This window comes from Colletotrichum godetiae (genome assembly GCF_030913485.1).
Source record: "Colletotrichum godetiae strain CBS 193.32 chromosome Unknown BDP55scaffold_7, whole genome shotgun sequence".
Taxonomy (NCBI): Eukaryota; Fungi; Ascomycota; class Sordariomycetes; order Glomerellales; family Glomerellaceae; genus Colletotrichum; species Colletotrichum godetiae.
Window position 1 is genome coordinate 130,656 of NW_026851255.1, and position 14,900 is coordinate 145,555.

At 55.3% G+C, this 14,900-nt stretch overlaps 9 protein-coding genes across 9 annotated transcripts; 4 read left to right on the forward strand and 5 right to left on the reverse strand.

Annotated features, from left to right (window-relative positions):
- Nucleotides 1–24: 24 nt before the first annotated feature.
- Nucleotides 25–1,820, forward strand: BDP55DRAFT_691199 (lariat debranching enzyme domain-containing protein; the record flags this gene model as incomplete). The annotated part of the gene is made up of 2 exons (XM_060576941.1): nt 25–78; nt 138–1,820. 2 exons carry the CDS (start codon nt 25–27, stop codon nt 1,818–1,820), a joined length of 1,737 nt encoding a protein of 578 aa, XP_060433405.1.
- Nucleotides 1,821–1,982: 162 nt separating this feature from the next.
- BDP55DRAFT_651317 (Skp1 family protein) lies at nt 1,983–3,301 on the reverse strand. Its single transcript, XM_060574043.1, has 3 exons — nt 2,953–3,301; nt 2,511–2,650; nt 1,983–2,424 (listed from the first exon to the last, which is right to left on the reverse strand). Exons 1-3 carry the CDS (start codon nt 3,126–3,128, stop codon nt 2,402–2,404), a joined length of 339 nt encoding a protein of 112 aa, XP_060433406.1. The 5' UTR covers nt 3,129–3,301; the 3' UTR covers nt 1,983–2,401.
- Nucleotides 3,302–3,642: 341 nt separating this feature from the next.
- Nucleotides 3,643–4,430, reverse strand: BDP55DRAFT_651318 (uncharacterized protein). The gene has a single exon (XM_060574044.1). The coding sequence runs from the start codon at nt 4,064–4,066 to the stop codon at nt 3,896–3,898; it is 171 nt and encodes a 56-aa protein (XP_060433407.1). The 5' UTR covers nt 4,067–4,430; the 3' UTR covers nt 3,643–3,895.
- On the forward strand, nt 4,170–5,225 carry BDP55DRAFT_725144 (ras family protein; the record flags this gene model as incomplete). Its single annotated transcript, XM_060578979.1, has 3 exons — nt 4,170–4,451; nt 4,555–4,758; nt 4,848–5,225. The coding sequence occupies 3 exons, from the start codon at nt 4,170–4,172 to the stop codon at nt 5,223–5,225; spliced, it is 864 nt and encodes a 287-aa protein (XP_060433408.1).
- Nucleotides 5,226–6,146: 921 nt separating this feature from the next.
- BDP55DRAFT_628271 (uncharacterized protein) lies at nt 6,147–7,376 on the forward strand (the record flags this gene model as incomplete). The annotated part of the gene is made up of 1 exon (XM_060571879.1): nt 6,147–7,376. The coding sequence occupies one exon, from the start codon at nt 6,147–6,149 to the stop codon at nt 7,374–7,376; it is 1,230 nt and encodes a 409-aa protein (XP_060433409.1).
- Nucleotides 7,377–7,482: 106 nt separating this feature from the next.
- BDP55DRAFT_725146 (DASH complex subunit Dad1) lies at nt 7,483–7,953 on the reverse strand (the record flags this gene model as incomplete). Its single annotated transcript, XM_060578980.1, has 3 exons — nt 7,483–7,620; nt 7,703–7,765; nt 7,846–7,953. The coding sequence occupies 3 exons, from the start codon at nt 7,951–7,953 to the stop codon at nt 7,483–7,485; spliced, it is 309 nt and encodes a 102-aa protein (XP_060433410.1).
- A 490-nt stretch (nt 7,954–8,443) lies between these two features.
- Nucleotides 8,444–10,295, reverse strand: BDP55DRAFT_544850 (histidine phosphatase superfamily; the record flags this gene model as incomplete). The annotated part of the gene is made up of 2 exons (XM_060568523.1): nt 8,444–9,716; nt 9,778–10,295. The coding sequence occupies 2 exons, from the start codon at nt 10,293–10,295 to the stop codon at nt 8,444–8,446; spliced, it is 1,791 nt and encodes a 596-aa protein (XP_060433411.1).
- Nucleotides 10,296–12,046: 1,751 nt separating this feature from the next.
- On the reverse strand, nt 12,047–13,063 carry BDP55DRAFT_544795 (uncharacterized protein; the record flags this gene model as incomplete). The annotated part of the gene is made up of 2 exons (XM_060568516.1): nt 12,047–12,630; nt 12,712–13,063. The coding sequence occupies 2 exons, from the start codon at nt 13,061–13,063 to the stop codon at nt 12,047–12,049; spliced, it is 936 nt and encodes a 311-aa protein (XP_060433412.1).
- A 69-nt stretch (nt 13,064–13,132) lies between these two features.
- BDP55DRAFT_651326 (aminotransferase class I and II) lies at nt 13,133–14,895 on the forward strand. The gene is made up of 3 exons (XM_060574045.1): nt 13,133–13,763; nt 13,818–14,628; nt 14,705–14,895. The coding sequence occupies exons 1-3, from the start codon at nt 13,464–13,466 to the stop codon at nt 14,818–14,820; spliced, it is 1,227 nt and encodes a 408-aa protein (XP_060433413.1). The 5' UTR covers nt 13,133–13,463; the 3' UTR covers nt 14,821–14,895.
- Nucleotides 14,896–14,900: the final 5 nt, after the last annotated feature.

The following is a 14,900-nucleotide window of genomic DNA, read 5'->3' on the forward strand; positions in this document are numbered from 1 at the left end:
ACGCCCCCAGTGACCACGCAAAGAATGGCCACACAAACATTTGAGACCAACGGCGCTCGAATCGCCGTTGAGGGATGCGTAAGCCGTTCAATGAACCCATCTTACACACAATGTTCTCCCACTGACAATCCCGCCAGGGCCACGGCACCCTCAACGCCATCTACGCCGCCGTCGAGGCCTCCTGCACGGCCCGCGGCTGGGACGGCGTCGACCTCCTCATCATCGGCGGCGACTTCCAAGCCGCCCGTAACGCCGCCGACCTAACCGTCATGTCCGTCCCCGCCAAGTACCGCGAGCTTGGCGATTTCTGGGAGTACTACGCCGGCCACCGCACCGCGCCGTACTTGACCGTCTTCGCGGGCGGCAACCACGAGGCCGCCAGCCACATGTGGGAGCTCTTCTACGGCGGCTGGGCCGCGCCCAACATCTACTACCTCGGCGCCGCCAACGTCCTGCGGCTGGGCCCGCTGCGCATCGCGGGTATGAGCGGCATCTGGAAGGGCTTCGACTACCGAAAGGGCCATCACGAGAGGCTGCCCATGGGCCCGGACGAGATCAAGAGCTTCTATCACGTCAGGGAGGTGGATGTGAGGAAGTTGTTGCTGCTCAGGGAGCAGGTTGACGTTGGTATCAGCCACGACTGGCCAAGGGCTATTGAGAGGTGGGGTGACGAGAAGGCGTTGTGGAGGATGAAGCCGGATTTCGAGAGGGAGTCCATGGATGGTACGCTGGGCAACGTTGCGGCAGAGTATGTTTGCGATCGGCTTAGGCCACCATACTGGTTCTCGGCGCATTTGCACTGCAAATTTGCGGCGTTGAAGATTTACAAGGATGAGGAGACGACTACGAAGGAGGCAGCAGAGGGAGCCACGGCCCCAGCTACGGCTCCGGCTACGGCACACGAGCCGGTTCAAGCACCGGATAACCCAGACGAGATCGACCTGGACGGAGACGAAGAAATCACGGACGCTACTGCCGTTCCGGCGCCAGCACAATCGAACCCCAACGAAATCGATCTCGATGACGATGACGACGACGAGCAGCCCACCGCACCTAAGCAACCGCAGGCCAGCAAAGAAGAAGCAGCTCCCAACACCAAAACCTCGGTTCCGGAAGACATCCGCGCCCAACTCCCCGCCTCCTTCGCCAGGCCCCAACCTCAGCCGAAGAGGACACCAGGCCAGCCCGTCCCGCCGACAATCACAAACAAGCAGGTCAACTTCCTTGCCCTCGACAAGTGCCTCCCCCGCCGCCACTTCCTCCAGCTCCTAGAAGCGCGCCCCCACAATATCCTCCCCGCCGACCAACCGGCCCCGACGCGGCCCTTCCGCCTACAGTACGACCCGGAATGGCTCGCCATCACGCGCGTCTTCCACCCCACGCTCGTCATCGGCGACGACGCGGCGTCGAGCCACCCAAGCCCGGACCTGGGCGAGGAGCACTACGCGCCGCTCATCGACGCTGAGCGCCGGTGGGTCGAGGAGAACATTGTCAAGAAGGATAGGCTCGACGTCCCGCTCAACTTTGAGATCACGGCGCCGGCCCATGTGGAGGGCGAGCCCGAGTCTGTGTCGCAGCAGCCGTTTGAGTATACCAACCCGCAGACGTCGGCGTACTGCGCGCTCTTGGAGGTTGGGAACCTGTGGGATGCTAGCGAGGAGGAGAGAATGGAGAGGAAGGCGAGGGGTCCGCCGGCTGGGGAGTTCCGGGGACACCGTGGCGGTGGTAGGGGCTTTCATAGAGGTGGTGGTGGACGCGGTGGTGGACGTGGTGGTAGGGGCCGGGGTAGGGGCCGTGGCAGAGGCAGAGGTTGGAACTGAGTTTTGTGGGAAGTGGGTGAAATACTTCATGGCAATTTCAAGATCAAAGGGTAGCCACCATTGTGAGTTCTATAGGTTTAAGAGTAGTCTGGAAGTCAAAAGATACCTGCGTGGACAATTCAATACACAGCTTCGCATGATATTAGAGGCCCTTTAGAAATATTCAAGAATTCAGTTTATTCAGCTATACAAATGTGCATGTTTGTTTTTGCATTGGTTGATCTGTATCCCAACAGAAAAAGCGTAGATCTCAATGGTAAGAAGTTGAGTCAAGCAGAGTGAGTGGAATATAGTTCTTCTTCCATCTTTAATAGACGTTCAACCCACGGAAGAGTAAGGGGAGGAACGCATATGCTAAGATGGGGGTCGGGGGTTTTTTTTTTCACCAATGGGGTGATAGCGTGGGTCACCATCAATAGAAAGATCATGGCGAAGGATAGGAAACATGCCTTCTTGGCATGGAATTTCGTCATCGTGTCATGGCAATGGTATCTTGTAAGGTTGTACCACCCTGAACGCTCAACGCCCCAAACTCCGTCGTGAATAATGCAGCCAAAATGCAGATGGTCATCAAACGTCATTCAGACAGTGCCTGTATTTTGCTCTGTGAAAACGTGTCAGAACGTTTGGGTGATTCCCGTAAGACAGATGCCGTCGCTCTGGGATCAGAGGAGGTTGGGGGTGTCTTACTGTCCAGGCCCAGGAAGTCGGCTGCGACCAGCAGTTCCAGGCACAGCTCGACAGGAATGTCCATGTCAGGAACATCCTCCCGCTCACGGTAGCGGTACCAGTATTGAAAATACTCGCAGACCTTCTCGAGCACAACGCCACTGCCGGGAGAAGACGGTCAGACGTTTCCAGAACTTTTTGGAAAAAAAGAGACAAAAAGGAATGAGGGTGGCCTCTTTTGAGGTGGCTGGGTAACAAGAAGGGAAAAAAAGGAAGAAAAAAAGAAAGAATGTTGCTTGTTTCAGATCAAGTGTAGTTGGCAATCAAGCAGACCGGCCGTTGTAGCGGCGGTCTGTCAGTAAGACTCATCGATATAATCGGAGTTCATCATCGCAACAGCCGTGTGGTGTTCTCTACTTGAGAGAAAGGGTGGCAGTGAGAGCGCGGGATTGTGCTGGCTTACCTGATCTCTTCAAACACGCAGCGACCCAGGGTAGCCTCGCGGAAGTTGTTGCGTGTGTCCAACATTCCTTTGATGGCAGGGCTGATCATGGCGGCGTCCCGCAAGACGACAAACTCGTAGCCATCACTCGAGACCAGAGTCACGTACTTGCTGTCGGTTGTGCCATTGGTATCCATGATTGCAGATGATTGAGATGTGCTGCGTGTTCTTGTTCCGAGGGCTGAGCAGAGTGAAGAATGAGATGAATGCTTCCGTATGTGTCGGAGTATCCGTGTCTCTCTGAGTGTTTCGCAGGTCACAGCGGTGATGCTCGTGGCGAAATATGAGCCTTCGATGAAGGTCGACGACGCGTTCGTTGAAGGATGAGAGACAGAAAAATTCACTTCGCGATTTTGAGGGAGGCGGTGGTGGGGTTGGAGCTTGGGCCACCTCTTCGTCCCGTAGTCCCGCCGGTGAGGGAAGGCACCGGAAAAACTCTGAGCTGTCTGCTTTCAGAAACAGCAGGGGCGCAGGGGTTTACCTTCCTTGGTCAGACACTGCCAGGGGTTCGATTGATCCGCCTTAGCGCGCTTTGAGAGTGCCCCACTTTTGCGTTGTCGTTGTGGCTCCTCTGGGCGCCTGCCGTCATCACCCCGGCAAGAAGTGGCTGGTTGCCCCGTCGACTTGTTTACAATTGCCCTCCTTGCTCCCGCTCCTTCTCCTCAAGAACACAGCACAACCCGCCCATCCACCTCGCACACAAACCCACCCCCATACAATACACCATCCAAAGCCAGACCAAGCACCTTTCCAACATTCCTCAACTCAAACACGCCGCAACGTGCCAACGTCTCTTCCCCCGTATTGCATGCCTCGCACTTAACCATATCTCAACGGCATTCGACTGAACGCGGCAAGTAGCTGAACACGAAGCGAGGAGGCTCGTTGAGGAGAGGCGGCGATATCAATATCGGCAGTATTCGTTCATCGCAACAAGGAACAAGCAGCATACACAGAACCCGGGAAACATCGCATAAAAGCACAAACCACTCAAGTCTCCCCAACAACAACAACCCCCCTCCACACCCCCAGACGAGCGCACGCACCGGCCCCCGGTATCTATCTTAACCATCATCACATCAACCCATCTCGCAAACACGCACGAGGGGCTACGCCGCGAAACGACCTCCTCGTCATCGCATCACAACATCTCAAACACAGCTCGAGTCTGCCGCATTATGGCGTCCTCATACCAATACCGCAACTCATACCACAACTCGTCTCAGAACATCAGCGAAAAGTACGACGACGGCCGCCCGGCCACATCCCGCCGCAACACGCGCCTTAGGAGTAGCGACGGTACCGTCAGTACCACAATGAGCTCCTCAACAGGGCGCGAGAGCGCCGCAACCCACGTCACCGAAGGCCCTGCCTATTCTAAGAAGATTGTCGTCGTTGGCGACGGCGGCTGCGGCAAGACATGTCTCCTCATCAGCTACAGCCAAGGTTACTTTCCAGAGGTGAGCATCCAAACGGAAAAATACCCCCGACTCCTTTCGAGCGCAAGATTTGCGTGTCGCCAAAGAGCGAAATGAGCCAAAACAATGCTGACTTTGGCGACAGAAATACGTCCCCACTGTGTTCGAAAACTACATCACCTACCCGACGCACCCACCGTCCGGCAAGACAGTGGAATTGGCGCTATGGGACACGGCTGGCCAGGAGGAATATGACCGGCTGCGACCGCTCTCTTACCCCGAGACCGACTTGATCTTTGTGTGTTTTGCGATTGACTGCCCAAACTCGCTCGAAAACGTCATGGACAAGGTAATTTAACCACCGCCCCTCAGATAACATGCCCCTCCTTTTTTGGGGCACCACCATTTGACACTAACGCTAATTTCTTCTCTTACCAGTGGTATCCCGAAGTCCTCCACTTCTGCCCCTACACTCCTCTGGTTCTCGTGGGCCTCAAGTCCGATCTCCGCTTCAAGAAAACGTGCATCGACATGCTCAAGACACAAGGCCTCACGCCCGTGACCCAAGAGCAAGGCCGTGCGGTTGCCCGCAAGATGGGCGCTCAGTACGTAGAGTGCAGCAGCAAGGAGATGACTGGTGTGGACGAGATCTTTGAACAAGCCATCTTGACGGTCGTCGCCAATGATCGGAAAACCCAGGAGGCCCAAGCCGCCGTCTCCTCGTCAACATCCAGTGGTCCTCCTGGAAGCAGCGCAGGATTCCCTGGCGTCGCTCTTAAGAAGAAGAAGAAGAAGAGGAATTGCAAGATCCTGTGAGATACCTACTGAGGACCTCGGGCTTGGAAAGGAGAGGCATTGGGCACCGGCGGAGGGCGTAATGAATGACTTTTGTTTTATCTGCATGATCTCGTCACGACCTGCTACTATTACGATCTGGAGAAAGCATGCGCCGCCATTAGCGAGGGGGGGGGCGTCTCCTGCTCTAGGGCTGGATGAACTCTAGACCAGAGACGAAAGTTTTCCCTATACCAGGGATATTGGGAGAGGATTTTGTTCCTGATTGACGAAGAAGAACGGTATATAAGTGGGAAACGAAACAAAGGAAGTGGGAGGGAAAGTGAGTGGTTTTCTCATCCGAGTCTCTACCTTAGACTCATCCATACCCTTTATTTTATTTTGACGCCAAACACACAAACACACAAACGGAGCGGGTACAGGGGAGACTTTGATCAGTTCTTTTCTGTAACCATCAGGTAACTTTTTGGACCCTGAGGGGTAATTTTTCTTATTTCTTTTTTTTCCTTTCTCTTCCTCTCCTGTAGCAGCATGGGGTTTTCTGTCTTGATAAGAGCATTCCCAAAGGGATAGGAAACATGAAATGTTAAAAGCATCAAAATCAAGTGTCAAATCGTGCCATGAACGTGATGTATGTATGCGATGAAAGCGACCAAGTGAGTGAGTAAATGTTATCCAATCTGGCGAAACTAAGCTGCACACAATTTTGAGTTTCCCGGTGCCGTGGTTGAGGAGTTCGTGAAAGGTCAATACAGCCGGCAAGGTAACGTTGACATCTACTAAGAAAGGCATCGGAGAAAGGTCCGATGTGGATTTGATATAGAATGGGATTCTCCAGAACAGGATGCAGTTTTGAATTCCGTCGTAAACCCAAATCCTAAAAAAAATATCTGAATTCATCCGGTTTGCAATAAATTGATACCCAGCCGATCGTTACGTACCATGGACTCTTCTGCCCAGGCACGCCAGGTTCTGATCGCCGATCTCCCGCGAGAAGGTGATCTCGCGCATCACACCAACAACGGCCGACCCACCACACGGGTCCGAACCGACTCAACCGAGGGCAACGTTCCCAGCCCAAACCCAAATCCGAACCCCGATCGATCCGAAACGTCGTCCTCCGATAATATTACGAGCCTTACTGCCCAACTTGCCAAGCTCAACGACTCGCTCGCCGCGCTGGAAGATGAGGCGCGCGGAGAGCCCTACGAAACCTCAGAGGAAGAGTGCCGAGGCGCTGCGGGCGATGTCGAGGCGCTTCTGGCCAGCTTGACGCAGTGCGCTACCGAGAAGACGTTTTTGGAAAAGTGTTTCCCGTGTAAAGGGTGGAAGAGGAGGGATCTGCTGAGGAGGCATGTCGGTGTTGTGCAGGAGACGTTCAGGACTGTCGGTATGACGCATCTTCGGGTTGCTAGTGCGTTTGCTAGGCTATGCCAAACAGCTGATGGTCTTGGTGAGGATGCGGAGAGACTGGCTGGCGTTGTCGAGGAAGTGAAGAATGCGTTTCAACGGGAGGGAGTAAGACGCAAGGTCCTTGGGTGGCAGAAGCGGAATCTCAAGGCGGAGCTGGAGTGGGCTGAGGAACGTATGTCTGCCGTGAGCAGCAGCAGTAGCAGCAACGATGCGCCGTTTCATAGGGCAGATGAAGAGGGAAATGTTGAACATGAGTCCACGGCTACGACAAGGGAGCGAGAGGCCGATGTCGCGAAGATGAGACTCGAAAGGGAGCAGATGGCGAAGCTGCCCTCAGAATCGACAGACGACGCCCATAACCCCACGGAAGCTGGTATCCATAATCCTGCCAGGCAGCTCAAGCACCTCAAAGACGATCGTGACGCTAGGGCCGAACACGACGTAGACAACGTCCGTTTGGAGATTTTGGCGGCCTCGCTCGAGTCGGTGTTTCTGGTGAAGCACGAAGATCTCAGCGTCGATTTGCGGAAACGACGCGAAGCGCTGAGAGAGGAAGGGGAGAGATGTCTCGCCGTCTCTGAGAGATTGGAGAAGCTCCGGAAATCGAATTATGGCGATTTGGCGATTGGGTTGGGCGAGCTTGCGAAGAAGCCAGACGCGGAGGCGAGGCGTAAGCTGGTCAAGATTGTGGACACGGCTGGGCGTCTAGCTGCTGCTCGTCGCGGGGTGATGATGGTGGAGTACCATAGGATGAGATGACGCGGGCAGCTCGGCAATCTCCAAGAGAAAGGTATGGCAATGATGCGCGTGTAGAAACAGTATCATCATTCATAAAACAGTAGTCATTTCGTTGCTTATGGGGGTATCATGATCTTTGCTCGTTCTTCGTCTCGCCGTCGCTGCCTTCCTCGGTATCGCCCTGCTTGTTTTCCTCGGGCTCTTTTGCCATTACATTTTCGAACTGCGACCACAGCGCTTCGACGGAGGAGAATTCGTTTCCGACCTGCGAATGGTGGTGAAGACCCGAATTAGTGCTCGAGTTCTTTGGGGGCGGGGCGGCATATTTGGAACGGGAGACTGCATACCGTGATGACTGCCTCGAGCGATCGATTCAGCTTGTTGATGTTGGCAAGCACTTGCTCAAAGTTCTGGTTGACTTTCGAATCAGCATTCTCGTTGTTTGTTTTTTTGTTGATGCTTGTCGCTCTGGGGAACCAGGGGGGCTTACCATTGCGATCTCGCCGATGAGTTCTTCGCGCTGCTGCTCAAAGTAGGTCTTTTCCCTCGTTGCCGTTTGGGATTGTGAGTGGGAGAAGGTCCGTTGATGTGACGACATTTTTGTTTCTGGCTCGGTGATGTCGTTGGGAGGTAGAGGAAGAGGTTGCGAGTCGCGTTGATAGGTTTGTGGTTTTGGCGGCGATGGCGGGGTCTGAATGGAAAGGAAGGTCACTGCGGTGGGGTTAAGATACAGTTTCTGTCGGTGTTTAAACACTGTGAGGAGCACCACAATTTCCAAGTATCCACGGCGTATTGTGGTTGAGAACATCAACACTCGAGCGCAGTAATCATTCTCAAAGGCCAAAGGTGAACAGGAGATGATTTCAGTATCTTGCTACCACGGCCATAGAGCATAGATCAAACAATGAGTATATGAATTCGCAATTCCTCACATCAGAGATAGAAGAAAAAGCTGTATCCATGCAAAAATGGTTCCAGCAAATGACCGTGAGGAAGGGTATCGAAAAAGGGTATCATAAACGAAAGCCAGAAGAGAGTTCCATATCCATCATCCCACCGCGGAAAACCCTGTCTACTTGACTCTCCAATCAGACGCTCTCCCTAGGCTTCACAGGCGAAGCTCCCATGACGCTCATAGCATCATCGTCAATAGGCTTCGCCTGGAACGTCGACGCGGTCTTGTCCACAGCGATACCCGCCTGCCCGCCGGCGGCTCCTGAGACCTCCCGCCCGTCACGCAGCTCCCAGCTCCCCTGGCGCTCGTGGCGTACCCCGCGCCCAGAGACAGCCAGGTCCGGGTCACTCGCCATCTTCTCGGCCGCCCTGAACCCGCCGAGCCCGGCGATCCGGCCACTGCCACCGTCCTTGCTGCCTCCCGCTCCGCCTCCGGCACGATGAATGCGGAAACCGCCCAGAACGGCTGCTGAGAGAACGACCAGGCCCAAGACGGCGAGGACGATGATGGCGCCAATGATACCCGCGACAGCGGGCTTTTGCACGGCGGAGCGGATAGCCTCGCCGACGGTCGGCGTCGTTTTTGTGGTCTGCCAGTCACAAAAGGACTGAATCGAGCCGCAAATGCTGCACCACGTCGCCGTATCAATGCCGAACTTTAGCATTTCCTGCTTGAAGTAGCTGTACGTCACGCGGGTGTCGCCCTCGGCGAGGCCAAAGAGAGGGTACTCCAAGAACGGTGTGGCCGGGTCCGCGTTCTCGCGGTAGAGGAAGCGGACGTAGAGGTTCTCCTCAGTCGGGTAGGTGTCCGGCTGGTTGGGCTCGTCGCCGACGAGCTCAAAGACCATGGCGGCGCCGTTTTCGGGGAGGCTCCAAAATGGTGTTGCATCGAGCGTCTGGTTCGGCTTCTGGAGTCCTGCGAGGGAGAAGAAGGAGAGGAAGGGTTCCTGGGAGCTGAAGAGGAGCGTCATCTTGTTGGAGTAGCCGGCGAAGTTACCGTTGGCCTCGAGGGCGTCGACGACCTTGCGCGCGAATGTCCTGCCGGCGATGGTGCGAATCATGTCGCCCTTTTGGAGGCCCGAGACAGCCTGGTTTGAGGTCATGTTGAGTTGCTGGAGCCGGGCGTACATTTCGAGGAACTCGATGCGTTGCGCGTAGACGTCCTGCAAGCCATCGTAGACGGCCTGCTCGTGGGAGTACCGGTAGCGGACGTAGTCGTAAATGTCGTAGGCGTTCCAAAAGTTCACGTGTGCAAGGGAGATGTCGCCGTCATTCAGTGGCGGCGTGTTGAAGAGGGATGTGTAGCCGGGACGGGAGACCTGCTCGAGTGCTTGCATGTACGGGTCGAGCTGCATGACATATGTTGTCGAGATCTTCCACTGCGGGCATTCCGTGTTGCCCCGAATGCTTAACGATTTCAGGTCAGTTCAGTCTGGAGGAGCGTCTGTTTGCGGTAATTGGCACGTACTCAATCGATCTATCGTCGGACAGTCCCAACGTCTCAATGATGGGGTATTGGTAGCCACCCAGAGGATACTGCGTCGTGTTTCCCGAGATTGTCGAGTACGAGATGTTCGTTCCGCCAGTATCGGCAGCAAAAGCCTGCGTGATGGGCGGATAGAGACCCTGCATGAAGGCAGCAGCGCCAGCGGCGATGTGAGCATCGGGAAGGGAGAGAATCGAGAGCTGCTCATGCTCGTAGACGTTCCGCGCAATGCCCTTGATCGCGGCGCGGGTCGTGATACGACCCTCGGAGACGTTGGTGGGCGTTCCGCTGGCCAAGTAACGACTCCTAAAGGCGGTTCCCTGGGCGGACATTTCTTGAGCACCCAAGGGGGTCAGAGTATCTTGAAGCCCACTGCGCACAGGTGTGCGCTCCCCGTGCATTACCAATGCGACGGACGCCCATACTGAAGGAGTCGAGGGCGCGGCCGAGGTCGTCGCGATCAGGGTCCCAATGAAAACGATCAAAGATAGGGTAGACATGACGGGCGAAGCCTGAGTCGAGTGTCAAACGCTTGCGAAATTTGGGCGGGCAACTGAACTTGCAGCACGAGCATACACAGGCACAAGGAAGCTCAAAAGGAAGAGATCAATCCAATATAAGATGGGCACCTGTTCGGCAAAGGAGATGGAGGGGAGAGCTCGGCTTAAAAGAATAAAGCGACCACGACTCTAGACGCAGAGGAGAGAGCTTGGGAGGACCGGAGCATGCAAGGCTCGCATGCAGCAAGGCGGCGGCGGTAAGCTAGGCCAGACAGCTGGGCTTACACCATCTTCACCTCAGAGGGGACATGAGTGACAACCTCTCACCGCATCGTATCGATAAGCCATGGAGTGTCTCTCTTCCACCCCAGGACGCTTGTCTTGGAGGGGTAATGTAGGCAATACATGACGTGCTCGAGGCCCAGTGCAGCAGAACGAGTCAGGGTACAAGGCCGGACATGGCAGACGGGCAGCATTGTCCTTCTTGGCTACCGTTGCGACTCCAACAGATGCTGGCCGACGATGGCGGTGGTGACGGATGGTGCCGACGCGGGATGGCGTGGGAAGCGCAGCAAGGATCTACAGTGTCTGCATGCTAGCGGAGTGGAGATGGCGGCACATGGCTGACTGTCATGGTAAGCCGAGCCAAGTGAGTTGTCGCCCACAAACAGGGAGAGGTGAAGGAAGTTCGAGGCAGTTGAGGTGATAAGGTGAGAGAAAGAGAGAGGAGTCGTGAATGGAGGACCGAACTCAAGAGGCCAAGGTGCGGGGTGACTGCATGGCGCGATTGAGCTCCTAGCTACGTTATCAGCTGTCCTCGATAGCTCCGGCCAATGATGGAGCAAGCCACTCATGCATTTGGCGCTTCAATGAGAAAAGGTGAGAGGGAGCGATGAGATGCCGCAATCGGCTGCACCGACCGGAAGAAGCTGGTTGCAGCGGCCGTTCTTAACGTGCGGTAGCGACGATCAGGCGGGGGAATTGGCTGAATTGAGACTGCCTGACATGACTGTTGATCGACTTGCTTGTCATTGCTCTCTTGCGGTATGTCCTGGATCTCTCTCGATGACGACCCAGCCTTTGCCGGCCAACGCAAGGTAGCCAAGGTATTGGGCTCTAGGCAAAAGAGTATGACCCGAGGACTTGGTTCTAGATGCCGCCGACAAATACCCAGATCAGTTCACATCAGTGAGCCGTTCTGCTTAGTCTGGAAATGTGAAAATGAAGGAAGAATCTTGGGTGGCTGGGAGCAGAGCAATGGACATTTGGAGTGCTGTTTAGCTTCCAGCGTCGGTTCGTGCTATCAGCCACCCCCGGTCGAGTCTGTCCAATGGGCTTACACCAAAGTGTTCACATGCCTCGTCGACAAGGGACGGATAAGGAACTCTTTGGAGTTGGTCCAGTAAGCTTAAAGTCTTTTGGTCTAGCCGGGCGTCGCGGGCTAACAAGTCGAATCTCAGACATTGAGCAAAGAACGGATCGAATCGAGATCTGCGGTGAACCAAGTGGCTTCGTGGAGCAAACGGGGCAGGAATACGTTGGGCAAGATGAAGAGCAAACAAGATCAAGACGAAAGAAGTGTGAACGGAAGTCGAAAGAGAAGAGGACCGGAAACACATTCATTCGGTGGGCAAGCTGGTCCAACAGCCCTGGCCAGCTGGTCTCCCAAGATACTCTATCTTATCATGAAAATGGCATTATCTAATCTTCATCTTATCTACATCTTATCACATCCCATGTATCAGGCACGTCTACAGCGAACTCTCCAAATCAACCAAGTTCTTGAGCACTGCATCCTTTTCTCCCTCAAACTTGGCGCTCGCAACGAGGCCAAGCGGCCGCCTGCTCCGTCCACCGCCGTATCCGAAATATCTGTCTAGTGCAGCCTTCAACCCGGCGACTCCCAGCTGCACCAGCACCCAGTCGGCACGGCTCAGCTTCGTCTGCAACTCGGTCGCCTCCTTGAGCTTGCCCGCGTCGTACAGCTCCAGCAGCTTGACGTGCACCTTTGGCGTAAAGTTGGCCGCCGCCGCAATGACGCCATTGGAGCCGGCAACGAGCCCGTGCAGGAAAAAGTCCGACTTGCCCGCGAACGCGGCGAACGGCTGAGGGATGCGCTCATCGTGCGCTACGCGGTGCAGCTTGCCCAGGTTGCCACAGGTGAGCTTGCAACCCACGACCTTTGGGTTCGACGCCGCCAGATCGGCGATGAGGTCTGAGTCGAGGTCGATGCCCGATGTTACGGCGGGGAAGTTGTACAGGAGGATGGGGATGGGCGATGCTGTTGCGACGTCGTCAAAGAACTTTTGGATCACTGGCTTTTGCATTGCGCCGGCTGACATTGTTCACAGAAAGTGTCAGCAATCTGGATGCCCATCTCATGGTTCAACATTCGCTTCAGGTTGAGGAAACTCACTCCAGTAGCTCGGGGACAGGACGAGAGCGTAGTCCGCTCCCGACTCCTTAGCTTCAGTGCAGAGCTGGATCGTCTCCCGCGTGCTCTGCGCGCCGCAGCCGGCGATGATGACGGCCTCGGGCTTCCCGTGCTGCTTGAGCACCTCGGCCGCCGTTGCAATGACCTGCTGTCTCTCCGAGTGGAGCAGATGCGGCGCCTCTCCGTTGGATCCCTGGATGACCAGGCCGGCCACGCCCGACTTTGCGAGCCGCGTAATATGGGTCTTCAAGGCTTCGACATCGAGAGTCTCGTCTTCGTGGAAGAAGGCTACGACGGGGGCGTAGATGCCGCGAGGGGGTGCACGAGGAGCCATCTTGTCTGAGGTATGCAGTAAAAATGAAATAATCTTCACAATATCAATCTACGCCTACGAAATCCTACACACAAGAGGGATTGCTAGCTACTCTTATTTGGCCCATTCGTCCCCATTATCGTCTCTCCGCCGAAATGACATGCTTCGGTCATGACCCGTAAGTTTCGGAGCATTTGATAATCTCAGATGGAGCACTCCATCAAAGTGGACTACGACCCCGCGGGCCCCTCATCCGAGCTCGACTCAGGCCGGTGCCGGACCCTTGACCGGGTTCCAACTCCGAGTCGGCTGGGGTCCCGAGATCCCTGGTTTACTCATACCCGCGTCGCGACCCTCGTCTCTCGACGAGAGATTGCAGCTTCACTTATTCGCATCTCACAGGCATTACACGACATTCACAATGGGTTCAGTCAAGCAGCAAACGTCAGCTTTTGAACAAGCAGAGTTCATCCCGCCCGACGCCATCTTCGACGTCACCAGGCGCTATGTTGCTGACACAGATCCGAACAAGGTCAACCTCGGTCAGGGTACCTATCGGGATGAGAATGGTCAACCTTGGATCTTGCCATCTGTAAGACTGGCAGAAGCATCCCTCGGAGAGCCTGGCCACGAGTATCTTCCTATCGCGGGATTCAAGCCCTTCCGCGATGAAGCCGTCAAGCTTGTCTTTAGCTCCACGAAGGCATTCACAGAGAACCGTGTAAGTGCTCGCATCAAGCTCTCTAAAATAGATATCACCTAACCCTTTCAATAGGTCGCATCATGCCAATCGCTCTCCGGAACAGGCGCCCTCCTTCTCGCCGGCCTCGCCCTGAAGAAGGCCGCCGCCCACATCAAGACAATCTACATCACCGACCCGACATGGTCCAACCACGAACTCCTCTTCGCCTCCCTCGGTTTCGAAGTCAAGCAGCTGCCCTACTACAAAGACCGCGCCTTCGACTTTGACGGCTACATCTCGACCCTCAAAGCCGCCGAACCCTCCACCTCGGCCGTCATCCTGCACGCCTGCGCCCACAACCCCACGGGATGCGACCCTTCGCAGGAGCAGTGGAAGCAGATCGCCTCAGCCATCATCGAGAAGAGCATCTTCCCCGTCTTTGACTCGGCCTACCTCGGTTTCAACTCGGGCTCCGTCGACGACGACGCCTGGGCGATTCGCTACTTCATCGACGAGCTCGGTCTCGAGGCCGCCGTCTGCATGTCGTTCGCCAAGAACATGGGCCTATACGGCGAGCGCGTCGGCGCTGTCACGTTCGTTGCTGATACGGTGGAGAGGACCAAGACGGTCAACTCTATTCTGGAGAACGTGCAGAGGGCGACGGTCTCGAACCCGCCCGCGTACGGCGCGCGCATTGCGGCTGCGGTGCTGGGGACGTCGTCTTTCAAGGAGCAGTGGGCAAAGGACCTCATTACCATGTCTGGCCGCATTCGCGCCATGCGGAAGAAGGTTTACGATGAGCTTGTTCGGCTGCAGACGCCGGGTGACTGGTCGCATATTGTGAAGCAGAGCGGCATGTTTGGGTACACTGGTATCACTAAGACCCAGGTTCAGCATCTTGAAGGTTTGTCATACCCCTCTCAGGAAGTGTCGTTTTACTTTACTTTACTTTACAAAATACTAACGTTTTTCCACTACAGAGAAGTACCACGTTTATATGGCCGACACATCACGAATTTCAATTGCGGGGTTGAACGAGAAGAATGTAGAATACTTTGCAAAGGCTCTTGATGACACGGTCCGGAGTGTGAAATGAGCGTGTATTAGCCATAACGTAGTGCCATTAGCATAGCTCATAATAATCACATCACAATGTCATAACAGATTCTCATGCAA

What these genes read in the sequence shown, in the direction of transcription:
- BDP55DRAFT_651317 (XM_060574043.1), bottom strand. Translation starts at nt 3,128, where the DNA reads ATGGATACCAATGGCACAACCGACAGCAAGTACGTGACTCTGGTCTCG. An exon ending in TGCGTGTTTGAAGAGATCAG is followed by an intron (nt 2,651 to 2,952) that starts GTAAGCCAGCAC and finishes TTCTCCCGGCAG; the next exon opens with TGGCGTTGTGCTCGAGAAGG. An exon ending in CGACTTCCTGGGCCTGGACA is followed by an intron (nt 2,425 to 2,510) that starts GTAAGACACCCC and finishes ACGTTTTCACAG; the next exon opens with AGCAAAATACAGGCACTGTC.
- BDP55DRAFT_651318 (XM_060574044.1), bottom strand. Translation starts at nt 4,066, where the DNA reads ATGATGGTTAAGATAGATACCGGGGGCCGGTGCGTGCGCTCGTCTGGG.
- BDP55DRAFT_651326 (XM_060574045.1), top strand. Translation starts at nt 13,464, where the DNA reads ATGGGTTCAGTCAAGCAGCAAACGTCAGCTTTTGAACAAGCAGAGTTC. An exon ending in AGGCATTCACAGAGAACCGT is followed by an intron (nt 13,764 to 13,817) that starts GTAAGTGCTCGC and finishes CCCTTTCAATAG; the next exon opens with GTCGCATCATGCCAATCGCT. An exon ending in CCAGGTTCAGCATCTTGAAG is followed by an intron (nt 14,629 to 14,704) that starts GTTTGTCATACC and finishes TTTCCACTACAG; the next exon opens with AGAAGTACCACGTTTATATG.